The sequence below is a fragment of the Schistocerca nitens genome, chromosome 4 (assembly GCF_023898315.1).
Source record: "Schistocerca nitens isolate TAMUIC-IGC-003100 chromosome 4, iqSchNite1.1, whole genome shotgun sequence".
Lineage (NCBI taxonomy): Eukaryota > Metazoa > Arthropoda > Insecta > Orthoptera > Acrididae > Schistocerca > Schistocerca nitens.
In genome coordinates, this window is record NC_064617.1 from 234,128,192 (window position 1) to 234,145,342 (window position 17,151).

At 36.5% G+C, this 17,151-nt stretch overlaps 1 protein-coding gene across 1 annotated transcript in view; it reads left to right on the plus strand.

The window, feature by feature from the left end:
• LOC126251437 (disintegrin and metalloproteinase domain-containing protein 22) overlaps positions 1 to 17,151 on the plus strand; it is a 1,101,455-nt gene that overhangs the window by 1,066,898 nt on the left and 17,406 nt on the right. Inside the window, exon 25 of the mRNA XM_049951862.1 lies at positions 11,799 to 11,987. Coding sequence (XP_049807819.1) covers positions 11,799 to 11,987 — 189 coding nt within the window. The remainder of the gene's footprint in view (positions 1 to 11,798; positions 11,988 to 17,151) is intronic.

The following is a 17,151-nucleotide window of genomic DNA, read 5'->3' on the forward strand; positions in this document are numbered from 1 at the left end:
ACTGACTTGCTGTTAAGGCTCAGGACAAAAGGCCATTCACTCTATTCATTTTAGCCTTTTCTCTCTCTTTATTCATTCTGCACTATTTTTCGATTAATCCATTCTGTCAAATTTTACATCTTTGCACTCCAAGTTACTTTTAAATCTAATACTACTTTCTGGCAATGATAAAAGTACAAATAAAAATCTGTAACCACATCTACATAAATAAAGTAACATCACAAATTTAAAACTAAAAAAAATGTACTATCATAATTTTTAATTTAAAATATGATCTCCATTGCTGCAGGATAAATTCATCTTTACTTCTATTTATCAAAAGGTACAATAGTGTACTAAACATTTGTTTTTCCATATTATCCAGTCCTAAGTCCAATACATCTTAGATTTCACTAGTAGAGAACTCACTGCCGTCATATCCCACTTTCAGTAAATATTACTGAATATATTATGGGACTTTCAGACTCCCATATTTTAACATTTTGAACCAAGCAGCAGTAAAATATGCCCCCAATGCATGGATGATTCCATCTACAAAACTAAAAAAAAAAAAAAAAAAACACACATTTCAAAATTTTCCAGTCAAATGAAAGAACATGAGAGTGATATCAGTTTTTTTTTATTTGCAGTAAACCTCTTGAAAAAGAAGATAGTAAGACAAGTTTGCTTGTTTATCCGCTTTCTATGTCAGCCTTTAATTTTGACAAAAAAATGTTGGAAATAATATGAAAGATTTTTGTAACAGAATCTCACAGGTTTGAAAATAAAGTAGGACATTTGTTTACCTGAAAGTATACAGTAGCTACAGACTGATACTGGAGAAAATATAGACTATACAATGTAACAGCTTTTGTACTTTGCCTTTGTTTTACAATGTCTGGAGGTCATTTTTCTTATAAATGTCACCATTTACTCTGTTGAACAATAATCCAGGAACTTTCCTTACTCGTTGTAAAAGATAACATGGCATTATGACTTGTATAACTGCTAAAATAATTCTGAAATAATAAACTCCACTGTCCACTCAAATGTAAATGCATGTTAATTAAAATATTCTTTATATGTGCAGATCATGCAATAGTCACTGTAACTGCACTGCCACTTATGTAACAGTTCCAAGTTTTCTTGTCAGTATTTTAGATGTATGTCTGATGTCATTTGACAGAAGAACCATTCTCTGAAGTGTGTGTATTATTTGAGTGATATTTACCATGGATGCACTGCTGACAAATAACTAAACAATTAAAATAATTTGGAGCTTTTTTGTAGATTTCAAATTTATTTATTTTCATTTCCTTCTTAAATACCCATAAAATGACTGCACAGGCTGGCACATATGGAGTTTTCTGGTCATGTAATGGTTCATTTAATGAATTAAATACATTATTTTTTTTGCAATGTAAGAGTAGTGCAGATTATAAACCATTGGTTGTAGGCTGTAAGGAAAATGCTCCAGATAAACCATAGAGACTTGAACATTGGAGTGAAGAGTTTATCATGAAGGTGGTGGAATAATATATTGTAAAAATATGTGGATATGTTGAAGATTAAGCTTTGGAGAAGAAACAGTGATGATATTTACGATTTTTAAATGAAAATACATGAAAAATGGGGACAAACAAGAATGTATAAAGAGAAAAAAATGAAAATAACTTTTAAATTACAAAGCAAATAAATCAAAATAAAAAAAGATATGGAAGTGACAGGAAAGTAAAGCAGTAGAGTATAGGCTAGATTTGGGAGTGGTATAACTCCATTATATATTTTTTCTTGCTGTTTGCAGATACAAAATCCTCTGCAACATTCAGGAAATGACACCATGCACACAGTGAACCAGTTTCAGGAACAGAGTGTTGTATGATTCATCAAATTCAGTAACTGCAAACCACATTTCTACTCCAACCACCTCTGTTTATTTCGAATAAATTCTTCCTTTTGAAGAATCCACCTCTTCCTCTAATACCATCATCATCTAATAAATCCAAATGGGATGGTGCAGTGGTTAGCACACTGGACGCGCATTCAGGGGGATGATGGTTAAAATCCGCGTCCGGCCATCCTGATTTAGGTTTTCTGTGATTTCCCTAAAATCGCTTCAAGCAAATGCTGGAATGGTTCCTCTGAAAGGGCACAGCCAATTTTCTTCCCCATCCTTCCCTTATTTGATAGGATTGCCAACCAACCCTCTAATAAATCAGTTTAATATATTTCCCTTTCAATTTATGTACAACTGTCACTCCTTTCTCATGACAGGTAAAGATTCAAACAATTAAATTAGGAAAACATCTCGGAAATATTACTGGCCATTGGCTTCACTCAGAAATCATTCATTCTGAATGTCAGAGAAAAACAATGGTAAACATTAATAACTTGACCATACTGTTAGTATTTGACCCCCAGACACCTAGATTATCATCCAGTATTTTATAGTGTGCAATTTCAGTCGCTTGCTACCTTCAGTTTCAATTTGCACTTTTTCATCGTGATTAATTAGCTTATTTTAATACCTGCACTCTGGAGCCATTCACCCTACTGAAAGATCAATGACAGCTTTCAGATTCCATTTGCAATCTGATTTGGGAAACTTTACACTGCAGATCCCTCTGCATTCTTTAAATTGTGCTTTACGTCATACCTAAAATTCCATAATTCTTTCTCTGTTGGAAGTGATTTACCAACAATTTTCTCCAACTATTATAACAGGTGCTTACAGGTTTGCTCAAATCAGATTCAACTTCTCCTAAAGGGCAAGCAAATGGAAGTAGCAGAGAAGTGGAAAGGTTGTACAAGACCAAATACTTGCATAAAAGACATCAGACTCATTCCATGTTTCCAAGACTGTAACAATTATTAAGTGAAATGGGGCAATGGCCGAGAAAGACAACAAACTACACGGACTCCTGACTCAGAAGAAGCAGTGCTTGCTCAAGTGGTCGAGGCACCTGCAATCAGTAATCAATCATTTGCATGTGAAATTAATGATTCATAGAGTTCTGTGTGGGCAAGTATTTAGGGGAATGCAGCTACACCCCTACCATCCACAGAAAGAGCATACTCTGATACGTGCTGACTTTGGACATTGTGCTGCATTCAGCTAGTGGTACTTGCAGTGCCTTGCACTCAATCCTTGCTTTCCTACATATGTACATGTCATGGATGAGGCCTGTCTCAACAGAGATGGAATGCTAAATAGATGCAATAGTCATTTTTGAGCTGATGAGAATCGCCAAGCTACAGTTGTGAAGAGCCATCAACACAGATTATTAGTCAATTTGTGGGCAGGCATAGTCGGTGATTACATACTAGACATGTTTCTTCTTCCTCCCTTTTTAAAGGCAACAGCGTACGCTGTGTCTATCAGAGTCATACTACTGAGGTTCCTGAAACATATCTACTTCATTATTTGTCAATGGAGATGGTTCCAACATGATGGAGCTTCACCTTACACTGGACTGAGGGTTTGTGAACCACGGGATCTGATATTCCCTGAGCAGTGGATAGGCAGAGGAGGTCCTGTTTTGTGGCCAGTACATTCAAGTGATCTCACCCCACTTGATTTCTTCTTGTGGAGCCATGGTAAAAGTCTTGTGTAAATGATGCCTGTTGAGACTGAAGGGGGCTCTTCTGCCAAAAATTCTCACTGATGGTAACACCTTTTAAACAACACCAGTAGGTAGTAAAACAGATATGACAGAAGTTCATGTGACGATGCCTTGCATGCATTAATGCTGATGACGCCATTTTTAACAACTGTTGTACATGTAGCAGCTTATATAACTTGTGCAGGTAAATGGAATTTAGTATTACTGTATCATAGACTTAGGATTTTCAGTCCCTCTCATATCAAGCTATATGTGCCTTCAACAGGGGACATCATCTGAGAGTATTCTGAGGGTATTGGGGAGCATTCAGCAGGAACTCTGTATGCCATGAAGAGGATTCAGAAGTTGGGGCGGGCTGAGGTGGAACTTTAGTAGATTTTCACTTACACCTTTTGACTCTGTCACTTCTGTACTAGGGTCTCTCACCTCAAGATGATTCATTTACCTTTCTCCATCATCTCTGAGAGTTTGCAACATCATCACAGAATCATCTTGTGCTCGTGTTGCTTTCAAGCATTACCATCATTATGGGAGAGACAATTTTGTTTGTGCTAAATGTCATACCTCCTCTATACTTCCTATTACATCAATGTCATAGCAAAGTTATGGATCAGCGTAGAGAATATGTTCTAATTTCTCACTTAATTTAATGTTTGGATATGAAAGTATTGATGTCCATTTATTTTGTTGCTATTGATATTGACACTGTGTAATTTATTCCATGCTTCAGTACACTGAGAATCTCACCTTATAAATCCACATCTATGCTCTGCAGATAACTCTCAAGTGGATGGAAGAGGTGCATGGAAAAGCACCATGCCACGTATCAGGGTTTATTTCTGTTCCATTTGTGTACGGTGCATAGGAAGAATGAGTGCTTACGCACATCTGATTGTGCTGTAATTAATCTTGTCTTTGCAGTCCCATTGGGAGTGATGTGTAAGGGATTGCAGTATATCACTAGATCCCTCACTTATTGTTGGGCATTGAAACTTTCTACATAGTGGTTGGCATCTGTCTTCAAGAATCTGTGAGTCCAGGTCTTTCAGCAGTTCTGAGACAGTCTACAATGGGTCAGACAAACCTGCTGCCCTTCTGCATACATTTTCAATGCTCTGTATTAGTCCTATTTGGGAGGGACGCCACTCACTCCATCAATATTCTAGGATGAGTCACACGAGTGTTTTGTAAGCAGTATTCTATGTCAATGAACCAAACTCTGCCTGTTGCTTCACTTATGATTGAATGTAAGTGATTGTTCCATTTTATATCCCTGCAAACTGTTACACCAAGTTATCTGTATGAGCTGACTGTTTGTAATAGTGACTATTGATATTGTTGTCAAAGAATATTACACTTTTTTGTTTTGTAGGGTTCAAAGATTTAGATTTCTGAACATTTGAAGAAAAATGCATATATTTGCACCACATTGAAATTGTATCAAGATCTGACTCATTATTTGTGCAGATTTTTTTCCAAATAGTACTTCATTATAGATAAGTTTCTTATCTCCAGAAGTATAACATTAAAGATAATTAATGTACAATATGGACAGCCAGCTTCCCAACCCACTCCCGAAGGCATGCCTAAAGGTACTTCCAAGTATGTTGATGACTGTTGACTGTTGATGATTGTCCATTCAAGATAACATGCTGCATACTCTGTGTTGAGAAATCCGTGTTCCAGTTGCAAATTTAATTTTATGTTCCATATGATCATACTTCCATTTATATCAACTGATGTGGTACTTAATCAAATTATATTTGGAGTTCAAAGAAACAGTGCATCCACATCAGATTGCCTTGATCAGTGGATTTCAGGCTGTCATGTTGTTTGCATCATTAGACCTAATATTTTTGGAATCGATGCTGACTGGCATGGGGGAGGTCATTCTGTCCAACAGACCTCATTACGTTTGAGGTCAGAAAATATTATGAGATGAGTGTGACTTACACTTTCTTTGGACTATTGGCCACAGCTGTTTATTAGAGTGATCTGGAGTATTTTATGGTCAGAAGAGAGCATAACTCAGCCATAAATTCTATACAGACACTGACATGAATTCCTTTAGGTTCTGGAGCTTTGATCAATTTTACTGATTTCACTTTTTTCACAATGCTTCTGACAGTAACATCTATGTCACCCATCTTATCAATGATACAAGAATTAAACTGGTGCAGTACTGAAGTTCAGCATTTCTGCTTTTGCTTTGCCACCTTCAATTCCAGTCACTGTCATCCATGAAAATCTGTAAACTAATTTTGTTTGCACTAACAGCCTTTACATATGATCAGAATTTCTTTGAGTTTTGTGAGAGGTATTTCAATAAAATTGTGGTGTGGTACTCACTGAAGGCTTCATGCATCTTTTAGGCAGCAAAACATGTTTCATTCAGCACCTCCCTATCTGTACCAACATGCTTTGATTTACACATATTATACAGTAGTCGCTGACACTTTTGAAGTTTCTTTATAGAGATGCCATACCATGGAGGGTCCCTCCCACCATGAACTATTATACTAGATACATGTATGTCCATTGTTTGATCAACTGTTTTTCTAAATTTGAAACACAGTTTTCCTTCACACCTCTGCCCAGAGCTAAACGTTGCAAGTTCCTCCTTGAGACATGACACTACTGCCTCTTTATCTAGTCTACTATTATCTAAATCTTTATACTTGTTGTAGTTGCCTTTTGTATTTTGGTAATCGTTATTGCTACAACTGCTTCAGGGCCACTGATATCAGCTTCAAAGTGGAGATCCTTTAAGGCTAAATGCAAACTGAGAGGCGTATAGCATGTGTGACGTGACACAACACTACAGCACGACGCGCACGTTCCGCATGTGTCACGCGGGTCCAATGATAGAGACGAGTACACATACGTTGCACATGCCGGTTGGCGACGCTCTGCACTGACAGTAACTAAGCACATGCGCTTCGCAAACAATTTTACAGATCTATTCAGTAAAAATACTTCATTTTTACTTGCTTGTAGCATTATATGTCAGCTTCATGGCAAAGTGCCCATCATCTCGCTAATGCTCATACTTATTGTTGTGTACACATTTCAGTAAGATGCTGTGCAAAATTCGAAAAGTTTGCAATGCAAAATAGGGTTCGCTATGATTTTGCGTTTGGTGCATTTACACCATATGTTGCTGTATATGAAATTTAGCTAACATGTTGAATTTTTCTTTAGACTAGGGAGGAGGTCTCTATCTGCCTCCGATCTTGAGAAAATTGATCCTATGTGGTGCGCTCACTCCTGATCTCATGTCCATGAGAATGAAATATTCACAGCATCCCTTATATCTCCTAAATTGAATTGCTCAAGACACCGAAACGAGATTTTGGTGACTGATAGCACACAAAGCAGAGAGTATTTTGCCAATTCATAAACACACGGAACTTTCATATCTATGGCAATATATCAGTAGTTATACTTCCTTTTGTTATTTATTCCACTCCAGTGACTGTAATTTTTTAATAGTTGCTGACAGTTAGTGAAACGAGTTTCCTAGTATGAAAATAAACATGGAATTTCTTCTCATATGTTACTGCAAACTATCAGAGGTTTTTCGTAAGCTGTTGAGCTCTCCGATTGCCAATTACTTGTTTAATGAGGCACTCTGTTTCAGAATTCTGTCGCAATAGCTGCTGTGAGATGAGTGCAAATTATACTGTGTTTTGGCAAAGGAAGTACTATTAAACCTGTCAACAAGAGAAATGTGGCTGCTACTCATAAATAGTGATGCTTGTTCGAATGAGAGAAGGTTAACAATTCACATAAAAATAAATTGCCAATTCTGTTGGGATTTTGGTTGAATCTCCGTAACTCATCGTATTTTTAAAACTGAACGACTGGAATGGAAATTTATGAAAGGATTTAATTCCTTCTCTCAAGCTGAGCAGTATTAAAATAATGATGAGCGTTCCCTTCAGGTGGAATGATAGGCACAAGGTAGATGCTGATTACTCACCTAAGGCTTGCCAAACTGACAATGCATGATTCACAAATAAAATAGTTGATATTGAGAAAAATAAACAATTGATCTGTTGCATAACACAATGGGCAGTTTATTGTCAGCAGCTGAAAATAATGCATACAACAAGAATGCGGAAGCTAGCCATGTGTGCCATGTGAATGGGAGTTGACATCGTTCAAAAAATGTTGTCATGAAAGTATATCTGCCTTTGTCAGCAATACATTCAACAAATTAAATATATCTATAATCACCACACTATTTCAGGATACTCGTACTTTCGTAATAATACCGACCATTTTTTTCATGTGTGCAGCCTGTTGTATAATTAGTTTATTAATGCTGATAATGTGTATGTAACCATTGAAATGCTTTTTCTCATCACGGCGAGCCAATTAAAACATTGTTATTTGTGACCGCTTTTTGACTGTTTTCAGCTTGCAGTGGAAATGTGATGTCCACATGTACATAGTGAAACTAATGTACTTCATATCTTGGACACTTTTTACCAGAAGAACAAAGGAGTCATATCTGTGGAAATTATGCCTTTTCAACTTTTTGCAACAGATCGTAGAGATACATGAGCATAACAGGCAGCAAGTAGATAACCTTGTTTTACTTTCCTGCCTTACTTCTAGATCACATGATTTGACAATATTCCACACTTCCTTATTCACTACCCTCATGATGAATCATATATCCCTTCTTACGACCTGAAAACATTGTGGAGGCAGAAGATATAATCCTAGAGGCTAATGGCTCACCAGTTATTGCACTGTGCATTGTTCTTGACAAAAGAATAAACAAAACAAAAGAACTGTACACGTATGTGTAACTGAAAATATTATGTACTAGCAAAATGAGATGGAGCGCTTAAACAGCAAAACACGAAACCCTATCCATTAAGGCCATATTTTTCAGATGGGCAACACTTCCACTGACCATATGCACCATGCCGGGGTGAGCATATGGTAGAACTGCTTCCTGCTTCCCACCTCACCCCTCTCACAGTACTCGCGTGGCATGCGGTGCGAGAAACTGTGCCACAACCACAACGCTGTGTGACCTGGCGTAGACGCATGTCACATCCAGTCACATCTCGTTCCAATTTGCACGGTCCCACTTGAACCTGTGAAGTTACAAAAATGCGTGCTGTGCTGCACCGCATTACGCATGTCTCAGTTTGCGTCTAGCATAAGATGTTAGGTCAATTTGTTACCATTAGATCTAAAATATTTTTATCAAGAGTGGGATTCCAAACTATCTGTTCTAAACAGTTTTTAGAGAAGGTATTTAGTATTGTTTCACAGGATGTCTTGTCATGCCCACACTTACAAAACTATAACTATGTACATAAATTGTCAACCATTAGATGATTTACATCTCTTCTAGTGATAACAGTATCCTTGGGGAATATATGTTCTATTGATCAGAGGTTTTCTCGAAATGTTTTGGTTACACCTGGGGAGGAGTCTGGTGATCGATAAAAATATCTCATTAGAGGCTTATGTCCACCCTTGGTACTGAGTCTTACCCAAACTATATAACATCCAGCTTCAATTTCTATCTACTTTTGTTTGAGTTTATTGTCTTCTCCAACAAATACACCACCTCCATTTACCATTAGCCTATCCATTTCAATTCACATTTAGATTTACCTAAAAAATCTCGCTGCTGTCAATTTCAGGATTTAGCCAGCTTTCTGTAAATAGTACTATTTGAACTCCACTGCTTCTTTGGAGTGCTTAAAACTCTGGCACTTTTTTTGAATGCTTTGGCAGTTGATCGTTAGTATCACTTCTGCCTGGTAAAAATAAGTTAATGGTATTTTCCATAGGTCAGTCTTTCATATTGTATCTTAACTGCAACAGAGAAAAACATTAATTTGTGAGATATCAATTTTTGTTTTGAATATACAGGGTGTTACAAAATGTTACGGCCAAACTTTCAGGAAACATTCCTCACACACAAATAAAGAAAAGATTTTATGTGGACATGTGTCCGGAAACGCTTAATTTCCATGTTAGAGCTCATTTTAGTTTGTTCTTCCACGTACGCTCAATGGAGCACGTTATCATGATTTCGTACGGGATACTCTACCTGTGCTGCTACAACATGTGCCTTTACAAGTACGACACAACATGTGGTTCATGCACGATGGAGCTCCTGCACATTTCAGTCGAAGTGTTCGTACGCTTCTCAACAACAGATTCGGTGACCAACGGATTGGTAGAGGCGGACCAATTCCATGGCCTCCACGCTCTCCTGACCTCAACCCTCTTGACTTTCATTTATGGGGACATTTGAAAGCTCTAGTCTACGCAACCCCGGTACTAAATGTAGAGACTCTTTGTGCTCGTATTGTGGATGGCTGTGATACAATACGCCATTCTCCAGGGCTGCATCAGTGCATCAGGGATTCCATGCGACGGAGGGTGGATGCATGTATCCTGGCTAACGGAGGACATTTTGAACATTTCCTGTAACAAAGTGTTTGAAGTCACGCTGGTACGTTCTGTTGCTGTGTGTTTCCATTCCATGATTAATGTGATTTGAAGAGAAGTAATAAAATGAGCTCTAACATGGAAAATAAGCATTTCTGGTCACATGTCCACATAACATATTTTCTTTCTTTGTGTGTGAGGAATGTTTCCTGAAAGTTTGGCCGTACCTTTTTGTAACACCCTGTATTTATTTACTTGCATCTTACAGAATAATTTTTTAGAATTACTTTTGATTTAAACAAAATGTATTCACAGAATAAAAGATAATTAGAAGTATGTGTGGGATTAACATGGCACAGCTTGTATTCAATTATTTAAGCTGTTAGGGATAATAATAATAATAATAATAATAATAATAATAATAATAGCCTCATAACACATCTAAAAAATTAAATGTGTTGTGAACAGTCTATTGTACATTAAAAAGATTAGAAATATTCACAAACAGAATGCTAGGAGGAAATCTGTGTACATTATATGATAACACTTGAGCAAGTAATCACATTTCTCCTTTTCTTCTTCATTACCGTTTAGGGCCATATTTCTTCTTGTATATAGTGATTATGGTTATTCTCAGTGCTCCATTAACCACTGCTGACACATTTTATCCGTTCATTTGCTCCTCTCTCGTTTCTGCCGTTTTACCATTTTAAATTTTTTTTAATGGCATCATCTATATATTAGTACAAATTGCTGTATACATCATCTAATGAGCAATTGCTGTGTACATCATCTTATGAGACAATCATGCTATCTTTATAAAAGAAAATATTATGTATGCCAAAATATTTGCATCGAGATGAGCGCCCTCCCCCTCGTTCTCTGTAGTTTGCTGAACATCCAGTTGCCACCTATATACACCCGAAGCACCAGCAGTACAAAATATTGTGCTAACTTCTCATTAGCAGATCACTAGACGTCTTTGTATTTTTAAAAGATGTAAATTTGGTGTCAGAGATATATGCCTATAACAATTAAATGACACTTGCAATTGTATGTTACTTTATAGCAGAGTTCGGAGATCTGGAGGTTTTTCCAGATGCAAATGTTTCAGTATGGTTTATATGTTTCTTTCATAGAGGCAGCAGGATTACTTCAGTTATTATCTCCCTTTTCCATTCTCCCTGCCCAAACATTTCTATTTCTCAATTATAACATGGTTTTCACTACAAATTGTCTGTAATCTGTAACTGACAGCATACCATAACATAACATGGCTAAAAAGCTAACAGTTAGGATGAACACTCTGAAATCTTTTATGCATCAGCAGCAGCCTTATTAGTTATTTTCTTTACCATACGTCATAAAGTGAATATTTTGTTTCCAGTTTTCTATCATTGACTGTAAATAATGAAAAATATAATAGGAGTTGTGACACACAATTTCTGAAGTTTAGATAAAGTTATAGCAGGGGTATCAGAATATAATCCAGATTATGGTTTCTCTTTTGTTGGAAGCAAGCAACACACCAGTGTAAAGTTCACTAAGTATGCATCATTTGTTCCCATCAATTGGCCTGTTAATTGCTATAAACAGGAGCACTATTTCAAACTATCTGAAAAACTTGTCATTTTTAAATGTTTTATAACAAAATGTCACACAATATTAGTTACCTTGAAGAGACACTTTTTAACATGCCACTTTTTAACATGCCTATGTTTGTATGAAGTAATTTTGGTTTTCTTTTTTTTTTCTTCTGTATCCCAGACGATGTCGCAGTCGTGAGGAGGAGCCGAGGTTTGTGTATGGACGCTATCGTCACCCTAGTGGTCGTCATCCACAGAGCTATCACCACCATCACCACCAACATGTAGAAGAAGAGGAAGGCATTTATGAAACAGCAGATCGTGATAGAGGAGGGGAGCAACTCTGTGCAGATACTCCAGACAGTGAAAGGTGGGTATCGAGGCTGACAATCACCCATTTTCTTCTGATCCCACTTGTCTGTTCAAAGTTATTAAGTCTTGGTCTCCTCCAGTATGTATAGTACATTTTCATCTCCACATTGAAATTTTTGACAGTATAGCTACAAGATTACAATTTCAGAAATACAAATTCACTGATATTAAGGGTGTCTTTATTAAATGGTTTTATTTTCTTGCTTTCAAGTTCATAAAATGTTACATTTTGGAAAAAACGTAACCCTATAATCTGAAAAGAAAGGGAAAATGTATGGTTTCTTTTATAATATTCTGAAAGTAGCTAGTTGTTTTGCTTATAATTTTCTCTTTGTTGTACATAGGAGACAAAATACATTTCTTGGGCATAGAAGCATTTATAATCAAAAAGTTGTTGTGTGCATCTCAAGAGCACATTGTGTGGCCTCTTAAAATACTGGAAGACAAGAGTACAGAAGATTTTATTGTAATCTTGGACAAGTGCACATTATGATTGTAAAGGACTGCAGAGATAGATGGGGAAGATGTTTAATAAGTATTTTAATAGGTCAAATAAAGAGTAGCAACAATGAGAAAACAGAAGAGAAAGAAAAACGTATATATGGGAGCAGATAAACATAACAAATACGTAAGAAGATGTTAAGATACAAAAGGCGACTTTTCAGAACTGTAAAGCTTGTGTAATAAAGTTTTTTGGAACTTCAATGGCTCTACCAGTACAACACCATGCTGCCTTTCTGGGTGTCAGACTTACATCCCTAGTAAATTACTGTCCACAACTATATTATAAATAATTGTTGTAGTGTAGTTACAACACCCTCCACATTATATTCTTCTGCTCTGCAGCATATTGTGTACACTACATTACTACATTTACTTGTTTTATTTTGGCTGTACCAAGTAGCTAGTTTCACTACATAATATTCTCATTTCTAACAGTGTGATCATATTCGCCAATTTTCTGTGTAGTGCTAAAGAACCCTCTTTATTGTGAGATGCTGAACATGAATTGATATATATTTGCCAATTATTCTGTGGTGTTTTAAGCAGCCTTTTCATTATTGGATGCTAAACACTGATCACACATGATTGATATATAAAATTTCTTCCCCACTGCTTATATGCATGCTTGTTTCTAGTAGTTATGCCAGGGAAATTAGCAGCAGCTCACTTTTGTGAGATGTATGGAACTTAGGATACATTCTGACTTAATGCAAAACAACTCAATTCCTTCTTAAAGCATAACTGCATTTTGTGAAATGACCTTACTTTTCATAGTTGTAACAACTTCAACATAACATTTTCCTGAACTACAGCCTATTATTTATGTTGTTCATACATGCACCACTGCAGAATCTTTGAAAATATATAGAATTACTACAGCAGCTATTATCTATAAGTTTTCACCTTTTCGGACAAAGTTTGTAATGTTCAGAAAAGCATTATTCTTCACCAGAATGTGGCTATCAAGGAAAGGAGGAATAGCATCCAATCTCAGACAAGCTACTGGAGTCTGCTAGAGTATTTAGCTTGTTGGGCAGCTCAAATAGTTATTACTAGTGGACAGGTTTCACGCATATACCTGGAAATGTAGTTGTAGTTTATGTTGAGAGACATTGCATCCACAATTTCCTCACTGGAAGATGGGAATATAAGGTGCAGACTGGATTTTTTTTTAGAGGCTCCCCCTATAACCTGCTGCTAATACTGTTGCTATAACAGTACTAACTGCTGCTGAACGAATTCCTCTTGCTGTTCTTTTTCTTGCTACAACAGTGCTAATTTCTGCCGATGCATTTCTTCTCACTGTTGAGTGTTGTTGTTGCTGCTCCAGAAGTTTCAAGATTTCTGGGGTAATGTTGTCTGACTGGGCTTTGCAATAGGCATTTTCATAGGAGTCATCATTACTACATCGGTTTTAGTCCAGACACCACTTTATTAATGCCAAGACACACTCCAAAGGTGCAAAGATGCTACGTATGTATTACCTTGACAATCTATCAACTCACAGTTATCAGTAACACCATTACCATATGATCCTATCATAATCAAATCCAAAAGCCGATACCATCACTAAGAAATCCACACAACACCAAGACTAACTAGAATAGATACATTTACAAACCCTATTTCATCAAGTTGGCAACAAAGAACATGACAAATGGGCATGATCAGTGGTGAACAGCACTTTACGCCTAGTCAGTGACCAAAGGCAGTTTCAAATAGCACGACAGTTGTTGGGCCAATGACAAACACACAAAATTCTTCCTTACAGTGCGATCAGCAGATTTCCAGCTGTTGAGCTGAGTGTCTCCTTTTATTTAGCAGGGATACTAGAACCATCAATTGAAATTAGTAATTAATTCATGCATCATGTTTCCACAACATAATGGAGGAGAGCCTTGAGGAGCAATTTCACCAAAACTGATCTTGATTTGTCGTGTAGTGAATGAAGTATACCTCCCAGATTCTATCCAGGTTTTGTTCAAGTTTTCAGTCAGGCTCATATCAGCACTTCTGCTATCCAGAACGCATACCAAAATAATTACACTTGATGTGTAACCTATCTGGATGTTGCTGGATGAAATAAAACCTCCTTTGTTTTGTTTCCATTGTGTTACAGTTTTATTTGTAAACCCCTTTTCAAGTTTCTGCATAAGTACAAACCATCAGAACATCCGTACTTGGCTCAGAGCCCAAGAACTCACCAATTCACACATGTAATAAGAGTATGTTGGATAATTACTGCATTAGATAGACTGATTTTCACCCCTTCTGGTAATATGACGAACATTTATGCTTGTTTCTACCTCTTCGTCTACGTCCATACTGAGCAGGTCACTGTCAAGTGCATAGCAGGGAGTACTTCTCATTATATCATGTATTAGGATTTCTTCCCATTCCATCAACATATGGAGCATGGGAAGAATGCTTGCTTAAATGCAGCTGTTGATGCTATAATTAGCCTAATCACTAGTTTTGCAGGAGTGATAGATAAGGGGATTCTAGTATTTCTTAAATGATGTAATAATTTTAACCACAGTAGGCTGTCATTTCTTAGGACAAAATCACACTAGCTAGAGAAGTTAATGCAGAAAATCAAAAACATGCTGTCATGTCGTACATTGGAACCATCTCAGATAAAGAGCAAACATCTTACATAAGAATAACATTCATATAGGTTACCATACCAACAACACATTGAGTGACATTATACATATACATCTCAAAACACAGAAATAGCCGCCCTCCAATAAATGAAATCCGCTTGATGGTTGCAGAGTTCCACACAGAAGTGGATTTGTAATTTTACATATGATGAAAATTATTAACTTTAATACATTACTTTAGGAAAATGAACACATGAGATAGCTGCAGTAAAAATATTGCCAGAAAGGTGCTTATTTTTATATACCAGTAATAAATGTAAATCATTTTAATACTTTACAGTATTGTAAACAATTTTAACAATACTGTGAATGATGTTGCAATTCCACAGACCAATGTGACATGGGACTGTGATCAAAATTAAGAACTGTTTTACTACAGTGTGCCACTTTATGATTTGTGTAATGACTGCAAGCATGGAGGCTATTTTCAAAATGGAATATAAAATTGAGGCCAATTTTTAAAAAGATAGCCTCATTGCAACAATAACAAAAATTTGAGTATGCCTATACTTGTTATAAGTATAGTCAAAGTCCATCATGTAAGAAGTGTAATAAGAATTAACATCATGTGCACAAGATTGTGATTACATGATGGCAGCTCCCTCTGGCGTTAATTCTGTCTCTGCAAACAGGTCTCAGCATGCTCTTGGGGTGATACATGTTTCCCACAATTTACACAGTTACATGCATGTGTGAGTGCAGAAAAATACATGGTATGCTGCTGGATGAATGTTCAAGGGCTAGTAAGCTACCTGTTAGTAAGGTTTTTGCCTGCATGACTTGTTGTGAAAGTTGTTCTTGTAAGGTGATTGGTATGTGCAAGACCATATATGTAACATTGAACATGTGTGTGAGTTGGAACATGTCTCTCCCCGCATAACATGAAACAAAGTTTTTAAATGTGACCTACACATCACCAATATCATGTAAGTAATTTAAACAACTGCAGTACAGAAGTGTGATGTTTTTCCTATTTAGTATACTTTTGATATCATATTGCAGACATTTGAAAATGGCCTAAGGCCAAAACTGGCCAGTAATGTAATTTATATGTGCGGTGCATTAAAGGAATAAAACTGACAGCTTATGGTGATTAAAATGGTTACATCATTTAGCCAATATACTGAGGCTGTGGACCTGTACATGAAGAAATTATTGAATTCTAGTATGCTCATAGATTCCTCACTTAATACTGATTATTGAAACTTTGGAAATAGACTTCCATGAAATAGCTGGCATCTTTCTGCAAGAGTCTTTCAGTTCAGATTTTTCAGTATTTTTGTGGCACTCTCTTGGTGGTCAAACAAACATGTGATCATTCCTGCTGCCCTTTTTTGTATACAGTCAATACTTCATGTTAGCCTTATTTATTAGGGGGTTCCACTTGCTTGAGAAATATTCTAGGATAGTTCACACAAGTGTTCAGTAAACAGTCTCCCTTGTAGACTGATTGCATTTTCACAGTATGCTACCAATTAGCTATTAATGCAACCTACTTTACATAAGATAGATCCTATGGGATCATTCCATTTCACAGCCTCACAAATTATTATACCCAAGTATTTGTATGAGTTAAGTGACTCCAGTGGTGCTCAAAGCAAGTTTCCTCTCTTTGCATCACTTTAAAGTCAGATCCAGATCTGACTGGATACCTGTGAAGCTTTGGTTCATTTTAGATAATTTTGTCATCTGCAAAAGTTTTGATCTGTGGTTTTCAAGATGATGAGAGAAAAACATTAGTCAGGTTTGCATCATCAATGTTTTTTGGAATCTGTGATCGGCATAGAAGAGATCATTATATCAAAGAGACCTCATTACATTTGACCTCATAGATATTCTAAGATGTTATAACAGATTGATGCCAATGGTATTTTATGGTACATTTGTGGATCAGATCTGTTAACTTTCATTTAGATGGGTGGGACTTGTTCTTTCTTCCAACCACTGGGCACAGTTTGTTGTTCAAAACTCAGCTGCAAATTTTATATATAC